Source organism: Dama dama, chromosome 2 (assembly GCF_033118175.1).
Source record: "Dama dama isolate Ldn47 chromosome 2, ASM3311817v1, whole genome shotgun sequence".
NCBI classification, from domain to species: domain Eukaryota; kingdom Metazoa; phylum Chordata; class Mammalia; order Artiodactyla; family Cervidae; genus Dama; species Dama dama.
The window spans coordinates 8,316,289-8,342,020 of record NC_083682.1 but is presented as its reverse complement, the minus strand read 5'-3'; the positions used below and the strand labels follow the sequence as shown (position 1 = coordinate 8,342,020).

The 25,732-nt window shown below is 56.4% G+C and overlaps 3 protein-coding genes across 4 annotated transcripts; 2 read left to right on the top strand and 1 right to left on the bottom strand.

Moving 5' to 3' along the window:
• Positions 1–189: 189 nt before the first annotated feature.
• BAD (BCL2 associated agonist of cell death) lies at positions 190–11,813 on the bottom strand. Of its 2 annotated transcripts, none has more exons than XM_061164700.1 (4): positions 11,707–11,813; positions 11,231–11,425; positions 1,262–1,455; positions 190–695 (listed from the first exon to the last, which is right to left on the bottom strand). In XM_061164700.1, the coding sequence occupies exons 2-4, from the start codon at positions 11,415–11,417 to the stop codon at positions 570–572; spliced, it is 507 nt and encodes a 168-aa protein (XP_061020683.1). In that variant the 5' UTR covers positions 11,418–11,425; positions 11,707–11,813; the 3' UTR covers positions 190–569. The 2 variants fall into 2 exon arrangements, with proteins under 2 accessions (XP_061020683.1, XP_061020688.1); XM_061164705.1 differs by having other exon boundaries at positions 11,231–11,428; positions 11,707–11,797.
• A 1,710-nt stretch (positions 11,814–13,523) lies between these two features.
• Positions 13,524–16,268, top strand: GPR137 (G protein-coupled receptor 137). The gene is made up of 7 exons (XM_061164686.1): positions 13,524–13,892; positions 13,976–14,025; positions 14,727–14,952; positions 15,066–15,215; positions 15,333–15,461; positions 15,572–15,687; positions 15,982–16,268. Exons 1-7 carry the CDS (start codon positions 13,536–13,538, stop codon positions 16,139–16,141), a joined length of 1,188 nt encoding a protein of 395 aa, XP_061020669.1. The 5' UTR covers positions 13,524–13,535; the 3' UTR covers positions 16,142–16,268.
• Positions 16,269–19,520: 3,252 nt separating this feature from the next.
• On the top strand, positions 19,521–25,450 carry KCNK4 (potassium two pore domain channel subfamily K member 4). The gene is made up of 6 exons (XM_061158759.1): positions 19,521–19,724; positions 22,925–23,048; positions 23,177–23,337; positions 23,532–23,718; positions 24,207–24,346; positions 25,028–25,450. The coding sequence occupies exons 1-6, from the start codon at positions 19,536–19,538 to the stop codon at positions 25,448–25,450; spliced, it is 1,224 nt and encodes a 407-aa protein (XP_061014742.1). The 5' UTR covers positions 19,521–19,535.
• Positions 25,451–25,732: the final 282 nt, after the last annotated feature.

Genomic DNA, 25,732 nt, shown 5'->3' with positions numbered 1-25,732 from the left:
GATCTCGCTCCGCCTCCCGGAGTCCAGGCGGCCGTAGCTCCGCTCGCCGCCTCAACGCCTCCCTGATGTCGGCCGCAAAAGCCTCAGTTTCCCTCATATGTAAAGCAGGGACATTTTTTGAAACTCTTGTCAGTGCTAGCGCTCTCTCCGCCCGAGAAGCCCCAGGCGACAGACAGAGGAGACTCCGCGGCACAGACGTGGGGTTTATTAGCATCTTAGTATCGGGCATAGGTCCGCAGCGTTACCGCGGAGGAAAGGGTTCCGGCGAAGTTAGGGTTAATCTCGGCTCGCAACTGGCGCAGGCGCCTGGGGCGGCCCAGCGCCGGGGGCGGGGTCACGAGGCCGCTTCCGGCAGGTAAGGGCGGAAAAACTTCCAACTTCCGATGGGGGCCGAGCCCCTCCGTGGTCCTCGCACACACCGGAAGGGGACCGGGCTCTGGGTCAGACCTCAGTCTTCCGAAAGGAATGAAACCGAGCCTCCTTTTACAAAAAGCCTGCAGAAAAACTTCCGCCCGCTCCCAAGATGGCCACCAGCAGCGGTTGGGAGATTCGGGATGCGGGGCGGAAGGTCACTGGGAGGGGGCGGAGCCTCCTCTCCCCAAGTTCCGGCTCAACCAGGACTGGAGGAAGCGCGTCCAGCTGGGGCTCTGTCGCATCTGTGTCGCCGTGCCAGCGCTCTTCGGGCGAGGAAGCCCCTTCAGGGTGGGAAGAAGAAAGGGTAGAATGAATTAGCTTATTCTGGCAGCCCGAATCAAGGCCCCTCCGCTTACGGAATCCCACCACCAAGTGAGATCCCGGAGGAGACAAAAGACCGTAGATCCTAACAGGCCTTGTACCGAGAGGTCTTCTGACTACTAAGCATGGTCCCTCCATGTTGCGGGCAGAAAGAGAGAACGCCTAGGATCCTGTAAGCGCCAGAGCCGGAGACTTAGCACATGGAAGATGGGACCATAATTTGAAAATGAAAGAAGTGGTTCGGAAATTGAGACCAAGAACCCAGATATTCGAAAGGGGTCGGCTAGGAGCACAAATGCCTCGCGCTCCGGGGATTTGGGGAACCCAGGAGCCTTGGCCCGCTGGAGCAGGGTCAGATTCCCGAATACCCTGGAACTCGGCAAGGGTCTGGCTGGAGTTCCGAAAAGAGCCAAGGAGCCCCGAAACGGAAATTCCGACGTGCACTGGAACAGCCCAGTGGGAGGAGGTCCGGGAGCACAGGTCCCGGTGTGGCCCGGGACTGCGGGGCACTTCAGCCGGCCCTCACCTTGAAGGAGACGTGAAACTCGTCGCTCATCCTCCGGAGCTCGCGGCCATATCGCTGTGCAGCCCAGAGGTTGGGGGGCGCCGAACGCGAGCGGCCCCTAAAGGGGCCGAGATCCTCCTCCTCCGTCCCTTCATCATCCTCTGACCCCGCGGGGTAGGAGCTGTGACGACTCCGGGTCTCCACAGCCCCAGTGCCTGCAGAGAAGATCATAGGGTGGGGATGACGTGAATCTCAACTCTCGCATCTCCAGCCCTGCAGCATTGTTAGTGAAGTTTCGAATTAACTTCTCAGTAATCCCACAAATCTTAATTGAGCCCCAATAATGGGCTAGACCCTTTGGCTCAGATGGTAAAGAATCTGCCTGCAATGCGGGAGATCTGGGTTCGATCCGTGGGTGGGGAAGATCCACTGGAGAAGGGAAAGGCTACTCACTCCAGTATTCTTGCCTGGAGAATCCTACGGACAGAGAAGCCTGGCGGGCTACAGTCCTGTGGGGTTGGAGAGTCACTTTCAACAGACCAGACCTTTCGTTTATAAAATGACTTAACCTCTGTGCTTGGTACAGAATAAGCGCATAAATAGTAGTTAGAGCTGTGAGTGTAAGATCCTGAGGCTTCCCAGCAATTCCCTGGGAGGTTAACTCTTTCATCAGCTCTAGTCCCCTGCAGAGGAAATCAGTCTCCTGGTTGAGGAGGTACCCCAACCAAGCCAGACAGGGTTGAACCCCACCTCTGCAGGTGACCAGCTGGGGCCCATTTGTTTCACTGTTGTGACCTACAGGAGACCTAGGAGCCCTTTGAGAACAAGAACCTGTCAGCATATCTGTACCTCCCACAGCACCCACTTTGAACAAACTGTCCAGAAAGTTCTGTTGACTTTTTATGGTAACACTTATGGAGCACTTACTAGGTCCTGGGCATTACCTCATTATCCTCCTAAGCATGCCAAGAGGTAAGTATTAATATTGCTTCCATGGTGTAGATGAAAAGACAGAGGCTTGGAGAGGTTAAGACTTGCCCTGGGTGACACAGCTGGGAAGCTCTGAGGTCTGAAGCCCCTACAGGTTTGTTGGAATCCAGAGTCCAGTGATAATCCATTGAGCGACTCGTCTTTGTCCAGCCACCCTTCAACTCCCTGAGCGTGTGTCTTCACACCTCTTTATGGGGATAAACCTAGTTCTTAATGCCAGTGACTGCCTCACATAAAGAGCGTGAAAGTCCTTTGCAAGCTGAAAGTGTGTGATGAATCCTTATTCAAAGAGGTGTGTCCTGAGTTTGTCTGCCTTTTGCATGTGTTCCATCCCCCAAATTCCTGTCAACCCCACCCACGTTCCCAGACCAACAAAGACCTAGAACACTCCCAGGAGCATAAATCCAGAGCTGGATTGAAAGGCATGGAACAAGTGCAGGGAAACAGTATCCACAGCAAGGTATGACTGTCAGGGAGGCATTCTAGAGAAAGGATGATCTAGGCCAGGTCTTGAAGCCAGGGGTAAACTGTCTCATCCTCTCCGAAGGCCTGTGGGCCAGCTCCAGGGCCGGGGCCTCCAAGGGTCCCAGCTCCAAACATAGGGCTGGGAAAGCCAAGAAAAGAAGAGGGGGCTGGATCCAGAAAGGCCTAGGCCAAGAGGGTGGCTGGAATTCGTAAACTTCACCAAAGCCTGGGCTCAGGTAGGCAGGGACACCATAAAGCCTTTGAGGAACGATGTGGCAGTGGGGAACAGGTAGCTAAATCAGCAGTCCAGATTGGGGCTGCGTGGGGCTAAGGAGTTGAGGGCAGCAAGAGCCCTGATGAGAACAGGCCTGTCTGCAGAGGACTCTCCGGTTCCATGGGCATCAGGACAGAAGTTCCCACCTCCACCACATTCCTGCTTTGTGACCTTGGGCCCTTTCTTTTTAATCCCTTGGGGCCTCGGTGGTGTCCTCTGTGAAATGGGGGCAGCCCCCAAGAGCCCCGTGAGGACAGATGACACAGAGAAAGAACCCTGTTGTGCCTTTTTCATGTCCTGAAGCCTCCCATCTTCCCAGTGAGACAGAGGCCGAGTTTTCCCCATTTTACACATGAGGAAATAGAAGCACGAGAGAGTTAGGAACTTGCCCAGGGTCACACAGCTGGCACAGCCTGTTGGTCACTTAAATGCTCAGGAACTATCAGCTATTATTCTACTTTACTAGCACTAAGAACCCACACAACCTCCACACTTGACAGATGCAGGGCCCAGTGGTCAGAAGGCAAGTGACTAGTAGGTAGGCACTTGGTCTGGGCCCTGCCCTCTTGCCTAGGAATCAGAACAAGCAGAACAGGGGCACTCCCGGTGTCAGGCTGGCAGTATGCTTCCTGTATATTAATTCCTTATGTCCTCACCACGTCTTGTGAGGAAGGTTACTCACTGTCCCCATTTTACAGAGGAGAAAACTAAGGCACAGTAAGTAACTTGCCCAAAGTCACACAGCTAGTCAGTGACAGATTCCAGCCCAACCAGTCTGCCTCCTGGGTCTGTGTATTTAACTCTCACACCCCGGCTCCCTTCAGCAGCACCGTGGGTCTAATGTGACTGCCAGCCCTACCGGGAGCCTACCCATGGGATGGGGATTTTTACTGAAGCCATGAATTAAGCAACGCCAAGCCAGCCATTGTCAAAATGACACTCAAATGTGTAAACTGAACATTTAAGTGCCCTATTTACTAGGGAAAAAATCAGTGCTTTTCTGTGAACTCCCTGGGGGAGCAGATATGCCTATCCACTCCATCCATCCAGCCTTCAATCAGTGGTCACTCCTTCATGCCTCTAGATAGTGCAGAGGTGTCCTCTCCCAGTCTTGGGAAGGAAAGGAGGAAGGAGGCGTGGTTTCTGTGGCTTCTAGTTGTGAGCATGGATGGGTGCCCAGGCCTGTCCTCTCTGCCATCCTTCCAGAGTGCCTGCCTGGGGCTGGGTGGGGAAGTGGGAGGGGCCTATGGCTGGAGGTGTCCAGAGCCCCAAGCTTTAAATTCTTTACTCACTGGCTTTCTGGGTAAGTGGGTGGGGCTGCACACAGCCACATTCCCACTCCTGTGAGCATCCTTGCACACTTCGTTAAAATAGTGCTGTTCCTGACAGCTGGCGGCAGTGAGACTGAGCCATCAGGCAGGGTTGGGTTTGGATCCTGCTCCACCACGTGGGTGGTTCACATGTTGCTCAACTTCAGCAGGAGAGCAGCTCGGCGCTCCGCCTGAGTAGGCATGCGGCCTGTCCTGTCTCAGCCCAGGTTTCCTGTGTCCCCTAAAGCCATTTGGGGTAGGAAAGCCCCTTACTGGCATGTAGAGAACATACCCCTACCTTGTCCAGAGCTGAGAAAATCAGAAAACACGCTAAAGCAGACTCTGGAAAATGTTTTCTGTAAAGGGTCAGAGAGGAAATATTTTGGGCATTGCAGGCCATGTGGTCTGTCACAACTACTCAACACTGGCCATGGCTTGAAAGAAGCCATAAACAATATACAAGTGCTTGTGCACTGCTGAGTTCCCCTAAAACTGTATTTGGAACACTGAAATAAAATACTGTTCTTTGGAGTTTTGTCAACTGTTTAAAAGTGTCAAAAAAAAAAAAAAAAAAAGTGACAAAATCATTCTTAGCTCACAGGCTATACAACAAAGAGGGATTTAGCCTTTGGCTGTGGTTTGCCAACCTCTGCTCTAAACCCAACTATGTCTGTCCTCTGCCTAAAACCTTCAATGGCTCCCTGTTGCCTATGAGATAAACTCCAAACTCCTGGGCATGGCCTCCAGGGCCTTTATATTCTGGTTCCAGCCTGCACTCCCTTGTCTGCCGTCAGGGGGGCGTTGGTTACTCATGTCTCCCCATTCCCTCTAAATGGATGGCAGTCCCCAGGTCTGCTCAGGGCCTGGGCCAACTCACTGCAACAACAACTGCAGTAATAGACCCTCCTCTGTGCTAGGCACTGTTTCTAAGCATGTTTCCTGTATGAATGCATCAGATTCTCATGACAACGCAATGAGGTGGGACTACTTCTAGTCCCATTTTACTGGGATAAAAAAAACTGAGGCACCCAATATTTATGGCAGCACTATTTATAATAGCCAAGATATGGAAGCAATCTAAATGTCCAACAGAAGAAGGGATAAATAAAGAAGGTTTCCTTGGTGGCTCAGGTGGTAAAAAATCTGCCTGGCAACACAGGAGACCTGGGTTCGATCTCTGGGTCAGGAAGATTCCTTGGAGAAGGAAATGGCAACCCACTCCAGTATTCTTGTCTGGAGAATTCCATGGACAAAGAAGATGCGGTATATATAAACAATGAAATACTACTCAGCCATTTAAAAAAAAAAGTGAAATAATGCCATTTGCAGCAACAAGGATGGGCCTAGAGATTATCACATTAAGTGAAGTAAGTCAGACAAAAATATGGAATCTAAAAAATGATACAGGGAAAATAAAAAAATGATACAGGAGACTTCCCTGGTGGTCCAGTGGTTAAAATTCCATGCATTCAATGCAGGGGGTGTAGGTTTTATCCATAGTGGGGGAACTAAGATCCCATAGGCCTCCTGGTGTGGCCAAAAACAAAACAAAACAAGACAAACAAAAAGTGATACAAATCAACTTATTTACAAAATAGAAATAGACTCTCAGACATAGAAAACAAACTGCCTCCTGGTGCTGCCAAAAACAAAACAAGACAAACAAAAAATGATACAAATGAGTTTACTTAGAAATAGACTCAGACATAGAAAACAAATTTATGATTACCACAGGGGAAAAAAGGGGAGTGGGGGTGGGGAGGATTAATTAGGGCTTTGGAATTTCTTTTTTTTTTTTTTGGCAGCACTGCATGGCTTATGAGATCTCAGTTCCCCAACCAGGGATTGAACGTAGGCCATGTCAGTGAAAGCGCTAAGTCCTAACCACTGGACCACCACGGAATTCCCAGGACTTTCGGATTGATAGGTACATGCAGATGACACCACCCTTATGGCAGAAAGTGAAGAAGAGCTAAAGAGCCTCTTGATGAAAGTGAAAGAGGAGAGTGAGAAAGTTGGCTTAAAGCTCAACATTCAGAAAACTAAGATCATGGCATCTGGTCCCATCACTTCATGGCAAATAGATGGGGAAAGAGTGGAAACTGGCTGACTTTATTTTTTGGGCTCCAAAATCACTGCAGATGGTGATTGCAGCCATGAAATTAAAAGATGCTTACTCCTTGGAAGGAAAGTTATGACCAACTTAGACAGCATATTGAAAAGCAGAGACATTAGTTTGTCAATAAAGGTCCATCTAGTCAAGGCTATGGTTTTTTCAGTGATCATGTATGGATGTGAAAGTTGGACTACAAAGAAAGCTGAGCGCTGAAGAATTGATGCTTTTGAACTGTGGTGTTGGAGAAGACTCTCGAGAGTCCCTTGAACTGCAAGGAAATCTTCCTAAAGGAGATCAGTCCTGGGTGTTCATTGGTAGGACTGATGTTGAAGCGGAAACTCCAATACTTTGGCCACCTGATGCGAAGAGCTGACTCATTTGAAAAGACCCTGATGCTGGGAAAGATTGAGGGCAGGAGGAGAAGTGGGTGACAGAGGATGAGATGGCTGGATGGCATCACTGACTCAATGGACATGGGTTTGGGTGGACTCTGGGAGATGGTGATGAACAGGGAGGCCTAGTGTGCTGCGGTTCATGGGGTTGCAAAGAGTCGGACACGACTGAGCAACTGAACTGAACTGAACTATATATAAAGTAGATAAACAACAAGGATTTACTGTGTAGCACTGGGAACTATATTGAATATCTTGTAATAACCTATTATGGAAAATAATCTGAAAGGGAATATATATACGCATATATATATATAACTGACTCACTTTACTGTACCCCTGAAACTAACATATCATTATAAATCAACTTGGAGAAGGTCATGGCAACCCCCCTCCAGTATTCTTGCCTGGAGAATCCCATGGACAGAGGATTCTGGTGGGCTACGGTCCATAGGGTCACAAAGAGTCAGACAGGACTGAGCAACTAACACTTTCACTTTCACAAATCAACTATGGACTTCCCATAGTTACCACTGGGCACTAGCGGTAAAGAATCTGCCTGCAATGTGAGAGACCTGGGTTCAATCCCTGGGTCGGGAAGATCCCTTGGAGAAGGGAATGGCAACCCGCTCCAGTATTCCTGCCCGGAAAATTCTATGAGCAGAGGAGCCTGGCGGACTACAGTCCAAGGGGCCACAAAGAGTCGGACATGACTGAGCACATAAATCAACTATACTTCAATTAAAAAAAAAAAAAAAAGCTGGATTTGAACCCTGCAGTCTGGCCCGGGGCCTGGCACTGGGCTGATTTACTCACCGCGTGTCTCCATTCACGCACCAGCTGCTCTCCAAGCAGCCAGCTATGCACTGGACTGTCACAGCACACAAGGCGGCCAGGGGCCTGCCCTGGAGACACACACGGTTCACCGCAGCAGCGGCTTGGAGGCAGGGAATATGAAGAGTGACAGCACCCTGCCCCTGCAGAGGGGGGCAGTGGCCCTGTGGCTCTGGCAGGTTATGGGCACCTGCGGGTCTTTCAAGGAGAATCACTTGCTTTTTAGATGTCGAAAACTAAGTCCAAAGGAATCCAGGGCAGGTCTCTTGCATCCCTTGCAGGCCTTGTCATGGCTGGACCTGGAGCTGGGGTAGGCATCCCCTTGGCTTACTGCTGCTTCAGTCCATTCTCCCTCTCTCCTCCCCAAATCTAGTTTCTTGGACTGTGCCACCTTTCCCCCTTGGGGCCTCAGGTGCCCCCCACCCACTGGATGGGCCCCTAGTGGGTGCAGGAGGTTTTGCCGCTCCTATTTCATTCACTCATAGCACAGAAATGGTCCTTTCCAGCTCCCTGCCTTGGCACCCCAGCTCTGATGATGCCGGGCTCCTCACACTTGGCCAGCTTACACTGGATACAAGCCAAGCCCTGCACCGCCTCCCTCCCTGGGCTGATACCAACACAGCCCTGGTTAAGGCCAACTCCCGGCCCGTTCCCACATGCACCTGGGTGGCCAGCGTGGCTGGAGAAAAGCTCAGCTGTGCCACCTCTGTTGAAATTCATGGTCACAAGACCCAGTGGCCCCCCGAGGTGCCCAGCAGACCTTCCAACTCCATACTCTGGGCCAGACAACTACTTCAAACCTGCTCTTCCTTCTCTTGGCCTCAACCTCCACCCCTCTCCCCACCTTCTCCTGGCTCAGGACCTGGCTTCCTTTCACTGAGAAATTGGAAGCATCCATGAGAGAACCATCTGCTGGTTCCCACGAGGTATCTCCTTGCCCTCCTCCACCCCTCCACTGCACTCAGCTGAGCTACCCATGCCCTGAACACCAGACCACTCTCTCCTATTCAAGGACACCTCTCAGTAAGCTTCCTTTCTCCCCTGCATCCTCCAGTATTTTCCTCCTTCCTGGATTACTCCGTCAACTTATAAACATGCTCTTTCGGGAATTCCTTGGCGGTTAAGACTCCACGCTTCCACTGCAGGGAGCATGGGTTTGATTCCTGGTCAGGGAATTAAGACCGTGCAAGCCACATGGTACAATCAAAAAAAAAAAAAGAAACTCTTTTTTTCTTTTTCTTTTTCATCTTAATAACACAATCCTTCCTTGACTCTCCTTGGGCCTTCAGGTGCCGCTGGCTCCTCTGTTCCTCTTTGCCAGAGCTCAGCTGCCAAGAGCGGGCTCTCCTTTCTACCTCCAATTCTCTTCCCATCATCCCTCTGCACTCTCCACCCAAGCTGCCCCGACCTTAAGTCCAGTCCAGCGCTCCACTCCCAGCCCTCCTCCAGCAGCCCTCAAAGGAGCATCACCCAGTCCAACACTCCCCTCCCTACCAGGTGGCTCCCTCCTTCTCAGACCCCAGTGCGGGCTTCTTCACTTCTGCTGCTCTCTGCAGCCTTGGAGCTCCAGACTCAGCCCAAGCTCTACTCTGTCTACACTGTCTCCCGGGACCAACAGTACACTTCATCATCAATGGCCAACTCCCACATGTATCTATCCCTACTAGAAATCTCCATCTGGATGCCCCAAAGGCACCTCTAACCTGACCTGGCCTGAGCAGGGCTCCTGATCTCACCCCACACCTTCTCAGTTCCACCTCAGTTAAGAGCAACTCCATCCTTCCAGGTGCCCAGGCCATCCTCTTTAGGCCTCACACGTTTGTCTATCAGCAAATCACACCAGCTCTATCTTCAAAAGAAACCCAGAGTCCAGCTCTAATACGTACCACTTCCACCACCACCACGCTCACACCGGCTACCCTCCTCCCCTGTGGCACCACCCCTACCTTTGCCCATTGGAGACCCGTCTTCACCCAGGGGCCCTGGTGATTCTCTTGTGGTCCAAATCAGATCAAAGTCCTCCAGGTTTTCACTCAACCTGAAAGCCAGAGCCCTGACCTGGGCCTTCAAGGCCCCGCCCATCAGCCCCTCCCCTTCCCTGAACTCCCGAGTAGTCTCAGAGCCCCTCCCCTCACTACCCTCAGGGTCTTTGCATTTGCCCTGCCCTCCACCTTGGTGAAGGAAATGGCCACCCACTGCAGTATTCTTGCCTGGAAGATTCCATGGACAGAGTAGCCTGGAGGGCTACAGTCCATGGGGTAGCAAGAGTCAGACATGATTTAGCAACTAAGCCACCACCACCAAGGCCCACCCTGACCACCTCAGTTCAAATCACTCCATCCAGCCCCCAGCACTCCGGATTCCAAAGAGAAAGTCAAGGGTATGTCACCTAAGGCGTCACCTTCTAACGCACCGTATCACTGGTCTGTTTCTTTCTTTATGGCTTGTCTCCCCCTATCTTCTAGAATGTAGGAGACCCATAAGGGCAAGAGCTTCTCTTCTAGTCCCAGATGAACCCCTGGCAGCTGGAACACACGCTCAGCACTTGACACAGAAGATGGGAAGGGACAGCCAGGTACAGAGTGGAAAGCAGTTTCAAGCAGAAAAACTCCAAGTGCAAAAATCTCGAAGTTAAAGAAAGCCTGTGGAGTTCAGTGTGACATACAGCAGGCTGGGGGGTGGGGTGGGGTCTTTTTTTTTCTTTTAATTTTTTTTTAATCCTTAATAACTGAATATCAACATTTTTTTTTCTTTCTTTCTTTCTTTCTTTTTTTGACTGTAATCCTAGTTCCCTGACCAGGCATTGAACCCCAGGGTCCTGGGCAGTGAAAGCACTCAGTGTTAACCACTGGACCACCAGGGAACTCCCTGGGGTAGGGGTATTAATAAGCCTTCCTGCTCCTAAAAATGGAAGGGTGTCACATCGGCAGCAGTTAAGGGACAGGAGTTTTGTTTTCAGATTTCTGTGGTTGTTCCAGGTGCCAAGGCTTGTGCTGGGCACCCGGGTGGTAGGGACTACTAAGACATGGCCGCTTCCCTTCAGGGCCCATCCTTCCATCTCAGCTGAGTCTCCTTTGGTAGATATGGGGGACAGCTGATGCTTTCCCAGTCCCACACAGACCTGCTGCCTGGTAGGGCCGTCTGCCTCTTGGGATTACCTGGCCCTGGCAATGTCAAGGACAGCCCTTGACATTGGGTGTGAGCCATAGGGCGGGAAAGAACAGAGCCTGGGGCAAGGCAGCACAGAGTCTTCGAGCCCAAAGGAAATGCAGAGTGAGTGTCACCTTAGGCAAGTCATTTCCCCTTTCTGGTGGCCTCTCAGTGATTCCGTTCTGGTCCTATGCTAAGAGCTACATACTTGGAGCATTTACTGAACACCAGCTCTATAATTAAGTGCTTCTAAGGTATGTCTGTTAATCTTCCACACAGCACTACCAAGGTGGTGATGAACTGCTGTTTTACAGAAGAGGAAACTGAGGTGCAGAGCAGTGAGGGACTTACTTAAAGCCCCCCCCCCCCCCGAGTGTGGATGTGGCTGGGGTGCAGAAAGCTACTGGGCTGGACGCAAGCTGGACAGGCAGGTGGTTGTTGGGGAGGGGGGTTGCCTACCTCCATGGTGGCTGCTGCCGGCCGGCTGCCCCTGCTGGTGACCAGCTTCCCCCAGGAGGCCTGGGGCTGTTAGCCAGTGCTTGCTGAGACCTGGGGGCCTGTCCCCTGTGGGGCTGGGGCCCAGGCCCCTATCTGCAGGGCTGGAGTCTTCCTGCTCACTCTGCTCAAACTCTGGGATCTGGAACATGCTCTGGGCTGCTGGGGGGCAAGATGGCAGGTAATTAGAGAACAGCTGGGGCTAAGGGTGGCTGGCAGGGCTGGGGGCACAGGTGTCCCTGGCTCCCTCTCCCAAGTCAGCACCCCAGGTTCACCCTGCCTCCCCGGCGCATATCTGTCCGTTGAGTCTGGCCCGGCAGGAAGCTCGACTTATCCACCCAGGATCTAAAACTCTCAGAGCCCTGGGGCTGGAGAGAAGCCTCAGGCCCCAGCCCAGGCTTCGGTCAGACCCTCCCGCGGTAACGGCACACAGATCTCACCCCAAGCCCGATAACGAGGCCCCTGACCCGGGCCCGCCGCGTCCCTCTAGCAAAAAGAGAGCCCGGCCCTAGTTGCCTGGGTAACGGAAACTGTCACCGACCCGGCCCAATCAGCTCTTGAAATGTCACTAGCTGGCCAGCAGGCGGGGCCACTCCCCGGGGCCCCGCCCACTGCCTTCCCCCTGAGTCCCTTCTACGTCTCCGGATGCTTAGCTCCCGACTTCCTTAGGCTTTGGGGGTTGTGGGAGCCGCTGAGGGATTCTCCGGGGTCCCCATTTGGGAGCCAGCTCCTGCTGACGAGCCCTTCAGCCCCTCTGGGACTTAATTCCCACTCCTGTAAAATGGGGATAATGACACCTCTTTCAGGAGTCAGTGATCCTTGTAAATTGGGCGGTGATTACTGTGGGTGAAAGCACTTCGCAAAGCCGTAATCGAAGCTCGGCCGTCGGAGGCAACTGTTGTTGCTGTCGTCACTCCTCCATCCGAACCGGGTGACCGGCTCGGGAAGCACCCCTCCCTCCTCCGCGCGGTGGAAACCTCGCATCGCCCGCGTCAGGGGCGCCACTCCCCGCGCCAACTCGGGGGCACTAGAGATAAGCGAGGGAGCCTCCACCCGGGGCAGGATGACTGTCCCGGCGCAGAAGGGAAAGGGGCCCCTAAGAGGGTGACAATAGGACTCGCGGAGGCCTCGCGCCTGGCAGACCGCAGGCCAGGTGAGCGGGAAACACCGCCAGCCAGGGAATGGGCGGGAGGGCTCGCGCGGGACGCGGGGGCCCCCGCGGGTTAAGGCCTGGGGGGCGGGGCCCGGAGGCCATCTTGGCTGAGGGCGGAAGTTTCCCTCAGAGACCGAGTGAAGGGAAGTCGTTACCGCCCCGGGTCGGCGGCACAGTCTCGATTTGGGAATGGGGAAGAGAAGCATGGGAATCGCCAGCTTCCCATGGAAGCGAGGGCTGGTAGCTCTGGGCAATGCCCACCCGGGCGCCGGCCGGATGCGGCGCAGACGGAACGTCAAGGCCGCTCGCCGCCTCTAGTAACCCCTGGCGCCCGGCGGTGGCGCAAGTCGCGCCAATTCTCGAACAGCTCCGCGCCGGGCGCGGCGCGGGCCTGCGTAGCCAGGACCAGACCCTGAGCAAGTTGCGTTGCGAACGGCGGCCGCGCAGGCGCAGGAGGGGGCGGAGCAGCGGGAGCCGGGGAGCCGGAGCCCCGGGTCCCAGCGACCGGAGCCGGCTCCCCCAGCCGCGGCCTGAGGACCGGGCGTCGGCCTCCTCCCGCCCCCCCGCGGCTGGAGAGTGGACGCAGTGGGGGGTGGGGTGGGTCAGCGTCCGGAATCCCGAGGACGGAAGGCAGAGGCCCTCCCCATCCGGATTGTTGGAGGGGAGAGAGCCCTCCAGTTTGGGGAGGGGGAGAGCCAGACGTTGAGCGTCCCCAGCAGCAGCCACTGCTCTGAACAGACTGGCGTTGGCCGGCTCTCCCCCTCCTGCCGGGACGACTCCAGCCACCGAGGCCAGGGACCCCCTCTCCTTCGGCCTCTGCACCCCCATCCCCCCGTCCCCGGCTTTGAGGCTGGCCCGGAGAGGAGTACTCCCCACTTCCCCAGCCGCCTCTGCCCTGGAGAGGAAGGGCTGTCTTTCCACACCCGGGAGTGAGGGACTCAGGTTGCCCGTCCCCCGCAAAGGCAAGGGGCCCTCTGTCGAGGGGGGGAGGGGCCGGCCAACCACCACTTCTTTCCGCCTGAGCACCCTACAACTCCCACCCCTCCGTATTTATTTCCCTGGCGCTCTGCCGGCCCCTCCATCTCTGTCTTTAGGGTTCAGGCCTCCCTCCCTGACATGGAGAGTAACCTGTCTGGCTTGGTGCCTGCTGCTGGGCTGGTACCTGCGCTGCCGCCCGCCGTGACCCTGGGGCTGACTGCGGCCTACACCACCCTGTACGCCCTGCTCTTCTTCTCCGTCTATGCCCAGCTCTGGCTGGTGCTCCTGTATGGGCACAAGCGTCTCAGCTATCAGACGGTGTTCCTGGCGCTCTGTCTGCTCTGGGCTGCCCTGCGTACCACCCTCTTCTCCTTCTACTTTCGAGACACACCCCGAGCCAACCATCTGGGGCCCCTGCCCTTTTGGCTTCTCTACTGCTGTCCTGTCTGCCTGCAGTTCTTCACACTGACGCTCATGAACCTCTACTTTGCTCAGGTAACCATGGTGATGGGTGGGGGTGGGCCCCTGGGGTAGCAAGCCCCAGGGCCCCAAATAATAATGGGCCTCTCTGCCCCCAGGTGGTGTTCAAAGCCAAGGCAAAGCGTCGGCCAGAGATGAGCCGAGGCTTGTAAGTACTGGTGTGTTCAGTCAGGGGCAGGGAGAAGCCCAGTGTCCATTCCTTCCGCCCTGGTAGGGCTGAGGGGAGTACAACGCAGGATGCTTGGGGAAGGCTTGGGAACATTAGGCATCTGGTGCAGATGGCTCTGCAGAGGTGTTACATATGTGAAGCTCAACTATAATAAAAACCACTGAAATATGGTGAAGGGAGCGGGTACCAATGTCATCCATGATGGAGGAAGAGCTGGAGGCTCCGGCCCTCGGAAGCTCCAAAGGGCACTTCTGGGTGACCTTGGGCAGTGATAACTCCTGTCCTTTGTACAACATCTCACAGTTTATTAAGAGCTTTCACAGACATCTTTAATTTTTACAACTTATCTTCGAAGCTGATGTGTCCCCATTTGAGAGATGAAGACACTGAGGCCCAGCAAGGTTAAGGAACATGTTCAAGGTCGCACACCCGGCAGGAGGTAGAGCCAGGGCTTAAACCCAGATTTCTGACTCCCAATCCAGGGCTCTTTCTGCTGTACCACAGCCGTCAGTCATCTTCTGACCTCTTTAGCCTCAGTTTCCTCATCTGTAAACCCGGAGGAGTGGGGTTCAGACTGGGTGGCCTGAGGTTCTGTCTGACACCCGGGTCTCCTGGGAAGGGCTGGGTGGTTGGGGAGCGGCAGGGTGGTCGCCTGGGGCTGACTCTGCTGTGGGCCGCAGGCTGGCTGTCCGAGGGGCCTTCGTGGGGGCCTCGCTGCTCTTTCTGCTGGTGAATGTGCTGTGCGCGGTGCTGTCCCGCCGGCGCCGGGCACAGCCCTGGGCCCTCCTGCTGGTGCGTGTCCTGGTGAGCGACTCCCTGTTTGTTATCTGCGCACTCTCTCTTGCCGCCTGCCTCTGCCTTGTGGCCCGGCGGGCCCCTTCCACCAGCATCTACCTGGAGGCCAAGGTAGGGCCACAAGCGCTGACGCCTGGGTGTCTTTGGGGTGTTTGGGGTCTTCAGAGTAGAGACAAAGCTGGAACCTCCCCTCCCTAAGGGTCCCCTGTTGTCATCTGTGCCAGGGGACCAGTGTGTGCCAGGCAGCTGCAATGGGTGGTGCCATGGTCCTGCTCTATGCCAGCCGGGCCTGCTACAACCTGGCGGCCCTGGCCTTGGCCCCGCGGAGCCGGCTGGACACCTTCGATTACGACTGGTACAACGTCTCTGATCAGGTGGGCATTCGACACATCTGCCCCCTCCCCAGTAGCTGTGGCTCCTGGCCCCCAGCTAGCCTGGGTCCTGTCGTGGGGCCACGACTGCAGATTGGCACAGCCCCTTCCTCCCCACAGGCGGACCTGGTGAATGACCTGGGGAATAAAGGCTACCTGGTGTTTGGCCTCATCCTCTTTGTGTGGGAGCTGCTGCCCACCACCCTACTGGTGGGCTTCTTCCGGGTGCATCGGCCCCCACAGGACCTGGTGAGGGCCAGTGGAGAGGGGCGGCACTGGCGGTCCCTGGGCTGGGTTCTGGGGGTGTGGGAGGCCAGTGAGGGGCAGAAGGAAGCATCAATGGTGGCTCCCTTCCCTAGAGCACCAGCCGCATCCTCAACGGGCAGGTCTTTGGCTCGCGTTCCTACTTCTTCGACCGGGCACACTGCGAGGATGAGGGCTGCTCTTGGGAGCATAGCCGGGGCGAGAGCACCAGGTAGGAATCCCGGCCCCACCCGACGACCCGGGGGCTCCCAGGTTGCTCCATCAAGCCATGAGGACCTAGAGCTGGGTCTTGCCACCCACCCCTGCCCGTGCCATGGTGTATACTAGGTGAGGTCCCCTCTGGTTTGCTGTTGCTAAAGTCCCCCCTAACCCCTCAAGATGCAGTTTGCCATAGTCAGAGAAGCCTGGGTCACTGAGCTCTGTTCTCAGTCTCTCTCCTCCCCCAACTCTTGTGACTGTGGTCCTAGTGACTGCTGGAGGGCTGACCCTGTTTCTCTGCCTGCAGCATGTCAGGTAGCCTAGGCTCCAGCAGCTGGTATGGCACCATCGGGCGGGAACCAGGCTGGTGCGGAGGCAGCCAGACTCGGACCACGCCCCTGCTCTTCTCCCAGGTTCTGGGACCAGGCGGCCACCACCACAGTCTCTACTCTACCCCACAGACGTGATCCCCTTCATCTCCCCGCAGAACACCCAGCCCCCAGCCCCTCCCACCCCAGACCCCTGTGCCAAGTTCATCTGCTGCTGCTTGCCCAGGATCCCGGGGGCTGTAGCTTCCCCAGGCCGGCTCCTTGCTACTCCTGTTGCAGTGAGCTTGTGCTGTCCCCTAGGATGGGGTGGCATGGCCCTGGCTGCCAGATGCTCACGGCGCCCTGGCATGACCTGCCGCCTCCGCTTCCACTCCGGAGCCAGCTACCTCTCCTGCGTCTGTCACTCAATAAACAGTGTCTGTGCCCCAAGCCCCTTTGCTGTCCGTCAGTTGTCTGCTTGTGTTTCTCACACCATCATCCGCTCGGTCTAGGGCTGATTGGACACTGGCCCTTGAAGGGGGCTACTGGGCTGGGCCGGGCTCATTTATTTCCCCTAAGGCTGGTGGGTAAGGAGAGGGATGAGCCTGTGTTCAAAGGAAAAAGAGACCAGAAGAACCCAGTCCCTGCTCCAGTCCCCTGCCTGCATGAACAATTTCTGCTCTTCAGGAACTGCTTCAAATGTCGCCTCCTTTATGAACCCTGCCACTTCCAGGTCAGGAAACTGTGTCCCTCCGCAACCCACCCCAGGTCCCTTGGCACTGTGACTGCATGGCTGTTGTGCCTCTTGCCCTCAGTGGATCAGGGTTTCTAGAGACCCTGTTTCACTGTCTTTATGCCCAACCTGGCCTTCAGGTCCAGGACTGGTGGAGGAACAGCAGCGCCCATCTCCCTAGCCCGTGTGGATTTGGCCAGGCTGCCCCCACACAGTCTGCCTGGGGAGCCCCTTCCCTGACTGTCCCTGATAGTGCAGTCGCTGCCCTCTGTAATCACAGGCCTTACAGATCTGTCTGTCCTCTGTCCCCTGGCCAGGAGTCATTTATCAGAGAATCATTTATCTTGCCCATATATCTAACCTTTTGGTCCAGTTCCTTGGACCTAGCACTGAGCCTGCCTTGAAACCCTTCACCTGGGACTGTTCTGAGCCCCAAGCCTCAGTACCTCCAGAGATGGGCCTCTGAGACTCAAGAGAAGCAGCTCAAAGCTGGACAATCGCTTTCAGTTGAAAGGGAAATTGCTGACATCTGTAGGGCACTCAATTGTGAGTGCCAGGCTCTGTTTGGATCATTTACAGATACCAACCTCGTTAATCCTCAGCACAGTGTCCTGAGGTGATAATTAGTCATCCCTTTTCTGTAAGTGGGGACTGGGAGGCCTGGAGAATCCGGTCACCAGTCTAGGCCCCCTACTGTTAGGGAGTGGTCAGCCCTAGAGCCCATACTTAAAACCACCCAAGTGAAGGCTGAGGACCCCAGAGGAGGGGAGGGTCTTTGGCAAGATGAGAGTTGCTAAGAAGCAAGCAAGAGAAGAGGGGAGCTAAGTTCAGGGCCCTGCTGTTCAGACAGTGCGGAAGGAAGTGCTGGCACCCCTTCTAGGCTGGGATGGGCATGGAACTGAGGAGCAAGGGATGGATACTGAAGTAGAGGCAGGCGGTGCCCAGCTTGATTTCTCAGAGCTTGGTCCCAACCCTACCTCGGCCAATTCCAGGTTTCCTCCGTGGATTCCCCCACCCCTTTGTCCCCTGGGGTCTCTCCCTCAGAAGTGCAGAGCCCAAGGGCAGGGCTGTCCCTCAGGGCGGGGAGTTGAGGGCCCTTCTGATCTGGTAGTGGGCCTGGAAGATGCTGGGAAATGAGCGTGGAGCCCGCCCGGAAAGGTGAGCCGGCTGATGTCCAAGTTGGGGCCGTGCCGCTGGCCACACTGGCTGGCCCACAGGGCAGTCCCAGGGCCCCAGTCTGAGATTCCAGGCCTGACCCAGCGGCGACCCCTCTCGGGCTCCTCTGCCACTCACCTCCCGGGACGGGCTGGGTTTGGGGGGCTGGGCAACCTCAGGTAAGGGGCTGCGGAGAGCCGAGCCGGAGGCGAGGGAGGCACCGAGGGAAGCGCGGTGCTGGAGGGGTTAAACGCGGGAGGAGGGGGGCTTCTGGCGGCAGGAGGGGGGTCTCAGCACCAGCGCCCGCCCGCTCCGCCCCTGCCGCCGCCTCCGCGGCCCCGCCGGCACCGGCGAGGCCGCGCGGGAGCCCGGGCCGCAGCCGCAGCCGCAGCGTGGCGGACAGTGAGTGCGGGGCGGAGCGGGCGGGCGCGCGGGCGCTGGGAGGGCGTGCGGGACGGCAGGGGCCGCAGGCCCGGCTCCCGGGCTGGGGCGCGCGGGGGGAGACCGGCCGGGAGGGGGCCCACCTCCGGGAGTCCTGCGGCCGTGCGTCCCGCCCGCCGCCCGTCACGCTCCGAGGCGTCGGCGTGAAGACGCGGGGAGGCGGTGGGAGCGAGTGGCGGGGTGTGCGGTGCCTGGGCGGCGGGCGCTGCTTGGTGGGCCCGCGATCTGGGTGTGCGTGGACATGAGTGTGTGCACACATGTGTGTGGGCCTCTGGGGGCCTTGGCCCGGCGCGCACGGCCCTGAAGGTCCGGTGTGCCCGGGAGTCCGGCGTGTGTGCAGGTGGACGGTGTGCGTGCAACCGGGGCAGCGAGGCCGCTTGGAGCCGCAGGGCGGAGCGTGGGCGCGCGGGTCTTTGTGCCCGCGTGTGTGCGCGTGGGCGTCGCCGCGCGCTGTCCTGGGGGAGCCAGCAGCTGTCCTGGGGGATGCCGCGCTGGTCCGGCCCTGGTCGCCCCCACCCCGCTCCTTCCCGGAACCTGGTACCCTCCCTTCCCCTCCACCCTGCCTCGCCTCTGCGCAGCGACCGGGACCCGCCCCTGGGTTCCTCGAAAGCCCAGAGGGGCGCTGGGGACCCTGGGGGCTCCCTGCCCGGCCCATCGCCTCTAGAAGCCGAGCAAGGAGAGGCAGGAGAGGAGGGAGAAGCCGCGAAGATGTTGCTGCAACCTCGGCGGACGAGCCGGACCGCCATCCCCGTCCCCGCCCGGCGGGGTCCTCTGCGCCCCCTCAGTCCCCAGCTGGAAGGCGGGTGCCCCCAGCATCTCCTCTCTGGCCCCGCCTCTCCCTGGGCAGGCTGTCTCTGTTTCCACCTTACACTCTCCGTCCTTCCCCTTCCCTGTGCCCTCTTCTCACACCCTGGAGTCCAGGGCCGGGCAGTGGAGGTAAGGGGGAGGAGTGAGGTGGGGGTGGGGTGGGCACTGGGTGTGTCCTGGTACCAAGCGTCAAGTTGGTCAGAGGGGTGTCAGGAAAGACCCTCTGCAGGTAGTAGGGCCGGGGGCTCCCAGGACCTTTGGGTGTGTAGGGGCTGGAAAAGGAGGGTGTAGGGGTGTCAGGCCAGGTGATTGACCCCAGCATCCCTGGTTCTGCCCGCAGTGACTGCAGCTCCCCAGGAACCCCCTGCCCAGCCTCCCCAGGCAGGCAGTGGAGTTGGCCGGGCCCCTGGGCGCGCCATGCGCAGCACCACACTACTGGCACTGCTGGCTCTGGTCCTGCTCTACTTGGTGTCCGGTGCCCTGGTGTTCCAGGCCTTGGAGCAGCCCCATGAGCAGCAGGCCCAAAGGGAGCTGGGGGAGGTTCGAGAGAAGTTCCTGAGGGCCCATCCATGTGTGAGCGACCAGGACGTGGGGCTCTTCATCAAGGTGCGTGGGTGGGGGAGAGACCCCGCAGCAGGCACCCGTGACCCCCCTGACACCAGCTGCATGCCGCTGGGGCCCTGTTCTGGAGTGCTGCTTCCTGACCCACGCCCCTGAAGGCAGGGTGCAGCTGGAGGGGTGCGGGGCAGAGGCTGGGATCCAGGTCTCTTGTGTTTGCAACATGGCGGCCATGGACTGCATTTGTTTTCCTTGCTGTGCCCGGCATTGGGTTCTCATCCTAGCGTGTGATAGTGATTGCATGAAGGAACCCATGAAGGAAGAAATGAATAAATGGCTGTAGCATATGAGATATGTTATGTCTTCCCAGGTCTAACTCATAAGTTTAGGGTTACCAGATGAAGGCTGGAACACCCAGTTAAATGTAAATTTCAGCTCAAGGATGAATACTTTTAAGATACAAATTTGTCCCATGCAGTATTTTTATTTGCTAAATCTGGCATCTCTACACTAGTTCCTGTGCTTCTTTGGAGTCACAGATGCCTCAGAGAAACCCAAGAACATTGTGAACACTTCCCCACCCCCTACCTCCAGAAAAGTGCACATATAAACACTTACCCTTGATTTCGGAGGGTTCCAGGTTCCCCTAAGCCAATCCATGCCATCATGGATGCCAGGTTGAGCACACCTTCCTGCGAGAACACATGCTTGTGAAGTGAAAGCTAGAGGGAGTGCAAGTCACAGATGGGGTGGGCTTTGGTCCAGTGACTAAAGGAAGAGTGGGCCGCAGCCTTTCATGCTACTGTCAGGCAAGCACCTCTGCTCTCTCTCTGATTTCTGAGCCACTGTCATATTAAAAAAATAAAATAAAAACACCTAACATTTAACTTGATTACATTAATGTGTATTATGTTATTGAAAAGCTACCCCTACCCCTTTCCTTTCCTGCATATTCTTATGGAAGGAGGAGGCATCAGCATGGAGACTCAGTGTTCCAGCTGATTCCCAAGGTGGCAGGACCTGGAGCAGAGTTGAGGGTGGGGGTGGGGGGCGGTGCCAGGACACAGGCAGCTTGACATTGTCTCTGACCCAGAGAATGCCCAGAAAGGCTCTCTGATACGCTGGGTAGGACAGTGTCTGACCACACCACAGGGCAGGAGGAGAGAGGGAACCTGACCTATTTTATCTTCACAAAGGAATTGCTTTTTTCCTGGATAAGAAAAAAGGAGAAAAGGAAGGGCAGAAACATGCAAGGTGGGCAACAGCTGCTTTATTTCTCTTCTATAATTAGCCAATCAGGCAGCAGTTGTGCACCTACTGTGTGCTAGGTGCCATGCTGTCCAGGATAGGTTGAGCAGGGAAATTGATATTGGGGTGGACAGATGCAGGCTGTAGTCTAGAGGATGTCACATCTAGGCGAAGGGGCTGATTCCAGGAAAGTTCACTGTAGGATTTAGTAGAAGGGGAAGGAGCTTTCCTTACTTCCTGCTTTGTTAACTGCCAGCTATATGCTGAGCCCTGGCCTAGGTGCAGGGTGAGGCTGATGGCAAGGAGGGAGATGCCCCAGGGTCTTTGGGAAGAGCCGGTAATTGATGAAGCAGCTGAGATGGGTAGAATTTAGAAAGGTGTGATTGGGTTGCAAGAGACTCTCGGGCAGAGGAACAGCATGGAAAAAGGCGTGGAAACTGGAAAGCTCAGAGTGTTTTGCAGTTCTTGGATTTAGCAGATGCCTAGTCATTTGAAGCAAAAATTAGAACACCCAGAATGACAAAGGGTTTTTTTCGAAGTTGTGAATTTATTGGAAAAGTGTTGCAAAATAAAATTGAATAACTTTTAATCATACACTTCACTTCTTGGCTTCATGAAGAGATTATTACAGGAAATGGAATCGTCTCAAAATCTGGGGATAAGGTCACTGTAACTTGGGTTCCAAAATGGAAGTCCCGGGAGAGAAGACTCGGGAGAGGGAGGTTGGGACCACATGGAGAAGGGGCTTACAGGCTGGGCTGGGGAATTCAGACTCTATTCTGCAGATAGCAGAGAGGGATGGAAGATTTGGGGCTGTCACTTTAGGAAGATTAATTTGGAATGTGTCTTGCTAATGAGGACTGCAGTCAGAGAGAAAGAAGGTGGTTTATGACCTCCTTCACACTACCGCCTGTGTCCTGGCTCTGTGCTGCTTGGGGAAGGGCCCCCTGCACTCTCTCCTCACTGTGCTCTGACCTCCATCACTTAGGGCAGGCACTCTCAAAACACAGACTCTGCCTTGGGAGGGAGGCAGACTGGCTGGCAAGATGGGCAGACACATGGCCATTTCACTAATGTAATCATATTTAATAAGCATCTGGGCTTCCCTGGTAGCTCAGCTGGTAAAGAATCCATACGCCTGTAATGCGGGAGACCTGGGTTCAATCCCTGGGTTGGGAAGATCCCCTGGAGAAGGGAAAGGCTACCCACTCCAGTATTCTGGCCTGGAGAATTCCATGGACTGTGTTGTCCATGGGGTCACAAAGAGTTGGACACGACTGAGTGACTTTCACTTTCACCTTCAATGAGCATCTACTGTGTAGCACAGGGTTTGGTTTGGGCTTCAGCAGGGTGCGGAAGGGTTTCTCTGTCCATGACCCTCCCCAGATTGGATGCAAAATTTGTTGGTATGAGAACCTTCCTGGAGGGAGGGTCCCTAACTTTCATCAGATTTTTGAAGGCAAGAGACTGACTCAAAGTCAGCTTCCTAGGGGGAAGTAGGGGTGGTGGGGCCCCTGGAAAGCTGAACTCACTGAGCATGCTGTCTACATGGGTAATCATTTAACAAATACACAGTGCTTGCTTTGTTGTGAATGCTTTAACTCTTCACAATAACTCTTTGAGGAAGGTACTATTATCACCATCCCCAACTGATAGATGCAGAAATGGAAGCACAGTTCAGCTTCACTTAGCACCAAGATGTGAACCCAGGCAGTCTGGTCCCAGAGTCTGTGCTCTTGACCACTGTAAAACTGGAAATCTGTTATGTGAAATTAAGGAGCTGATAACTCAAACGTCTCTAAAGCAATGTGTTGGTCAAACAACAAAATTGGGCTGCCCAATCTGCAATGTCTGCTCTGAGGGACTGCCTTCAAGAAGACCAGAGGGTAGGGTAGAGCTGGGAGGGGTAAGGAGGGAAGTACTCAGAGACTGGAGGGCCAGGGGTTGGCCAGGATAGGAGGCAAGGACTGAGGTTCCTCCTTTTGCGCCTTGTCCTGCAGGAGGTGGCTGATGCCCTGGGAGGGGGCGCGAACCCTGACACCAACTCAACCAGTAACAGCAACCATTCAGCCTGGGACCTGGGCAGTGCCTTCTTTTTCTCGGGCACCATCATCACAACCATCGGTGGGGGAGGGGATTGGGCATGCAGAGGGGGCAAGGGGTGGCTGGGCTTTCTCATGGGGGAAGGTGCAGGGGGGGCTGGGGGGGGTGCCAGGTAGCCCCTAGACCTGCTGCACGGCCCCTCTGCCCAGGCTATGGCAACGCAGCCCTGCGCACAGATGCCGGGCGCCTCTTCTGCATCTTTTATGCGCTGGTGGGGATCCCGCTGTTTGGGATACTGCTGGCCGGGGTCGGGGACCGGCTGGGCTCTTCGCTGCGCCGCGGCATCGGTCACATCGAAGCCATCTTCCTGGTGAGCTGCTCCACGCCCTGTGCGCCCTGCATTGGGTTTGGGATACCTTTACCTACGTCCCAGCCCAGGCATGTGAGCGGGGTGGGGGGTGGGGGGGCGCCTGAATCCCGTGAACCTCGAACACTGGTTCCGAGAAGAGGGGATGTGGGGTGTGAGAGTGGAGGTGTTGGTGACTCCTCGGCCCCTCCCTGCAGAAGTGGCACGTGCCACCGGGGCTGGTGCGAATTCTATCTGCCGTACTCTTCCTGCTGATCGGCTGCCTGCTCTTTGTCCTTACGCCCACGTTCGTGTTCTGCTACATGGAGGGCTGGAGCAAGCTGGAGGCCATCTACTTCGTGGTGGTGACACTCACCACGGTGGGCTTCGGGGACTATGTGGCCGGTGAGGCCACCTTTCTTGGGTTGCTCTTCCCTTCCTATGGGCTCTGCGATCTGGCTTCTCCCTCGAAATTCCACAGGGCGCTTGTGCGCTCACACACACTTGCTCCACGACCTACATCCGCTCACTGAATGCACCCTCACGTTTGGCGGGGCTCCTGCCTACTTATAGTCTTGCATGCCTGCACCCCCATGCATGCTCACACGTATATTAAGTGACCCCTTCACACGTGCCACATTCTTGTACACGTGCACTCCTCACACATGCTCACATTCTTGCGCGTGAGCACCTCCACTTACTCTTCTCTTGCACACTGTCAAGTCACTCCCAGTCTGTCTCCTTGCATCCATTCACGCACTCTAGCTCAGACCCCTGGCCCTGGGGAGGGCGGATCCTCTCCAGGAGTTGGGAAGAACAGTGAACCCGAGACTCACGGGCTCAAGGCGTGTCTCATAATCAACTTCTTTCTGCCCTCCCCGGCGGTGTCCCAGGCGCCAGCCCCAACCAGAACTTTGCAGCCTACCAGCCGCTGGTGTGGTTCTGGATCCTGCTCGGCCTGGCCTACTTCGCGTCAGTGCTCACCACCATCGGAAACTGGTTGCGCGTCGTGTCCCGCCGTACGCGCGCAGAGGTAGGCGCCCCTGCTTCGACGCTGCGCCTGCGCCGTGGTGCTGACGCACTGTTCCCCAGCAGCCAGTGGACCACCCCGCCTTCCCTTCCAGAGTGTGGGCTCCCCAAGACGGGGACTGAGGGAGCCCCGGTGTGCACCGGTCGGGAAGAAAGGGATAAGCTCGGACAGGTTTGCAGGGGAATCCAGTCTCTACTCTCACGGTTAAAGGTTATCATTTAGCAAATAAAGATGAAGGAATCCTAGTTGGATGTGAATTTTGGATAAGTTGCAAATAATATCTGAGTACAAGTATGTCTCAAATATTGCATGGGACATAGTTATACTAAAATTTCATTTGTTGCTGCGTTTTGTCGTTGTAGGTTTATATATTGTTGTATTTTGTAACCCCCCCTCCTGGCCGTGGAGTGGGTGGAGTCGCAAAGGTGTCTGGGGACACGGGAGAGCTGATACAAAGCCTCCGGTCTTCTGGAGAAGGGAGCATTTCAGTGCAGGCGGAGGAAAGGAGAGGATGTGGCTGGTGATAACCTTTGCCCTCCCTCCTCCGGCCTTTCCCCACTCCTGAGGCAGGAGGACCAGGCGGAAAAGAGGGGCCGTGCCTGACGGGTGACGGCGCAGGCTCCCGGGGTTGCGGAGAGACGGTCGAGGCTCCCTGGTCGAGGATTGCCTTTCCTCCCCGCGCAGATGGGTGGCCTCACGGCGCAGGCCGCCAGCTGGACGGGCACGGTGACCGCGCGGGTGACCCAGCGAGTTGGGCCCACGGCACCACCGCCGTCGGAGAAGGAGCGGCCACCCCTGCCTCCGCCGCCGTGCCCGGGGCAGCCCGCCAGCAGGCCACTATCCCCGGCGGCCCCGGAGAAGACCGAGCCGTCCTCCCCGCCCACGCCGCCCACCCCGCCCACGCCGCCCACCCCGCCCACGGCCTCCGCGCTGGACTACCCCAGCGAGAATCTGGCCTTCATCGACGAGTCCTCGGACACGCAGAGCGAGCGCGGCTGCGCGCTGCCCCGCGCGCCACGGGGTCGCCGCCGCCCCCTCAATCCGCCCAGGAAACCGGCGCGGCCCCGCGGCCCGGGGCGCCCCCGGGACAAAGGCGTGCCCGCGTAGGGGGAGGACCCCGGCCCCGGCCTCTCAAAGGGCTTCGTTCTCGCCCTCTCACCCCGGCATGCTCTGCTTGTCTGACCAAAGAGCCCTCTCTCGACCGACCGGACCGAAACCTGGGGAGGAGGCCACGGGCTGCTTGTCTGCCACCCCCTGCTCCTGGCCCTGTCACTTCATCCATTTCCAGACTCCCACGGCTTTCTGTCTCGCTGTCCCGGCCGGGCCTGTCCCTCACAACACCTCACGACTGTGCCTCAAAGCCCGCATCAATAAACGGAAACAGTCTGC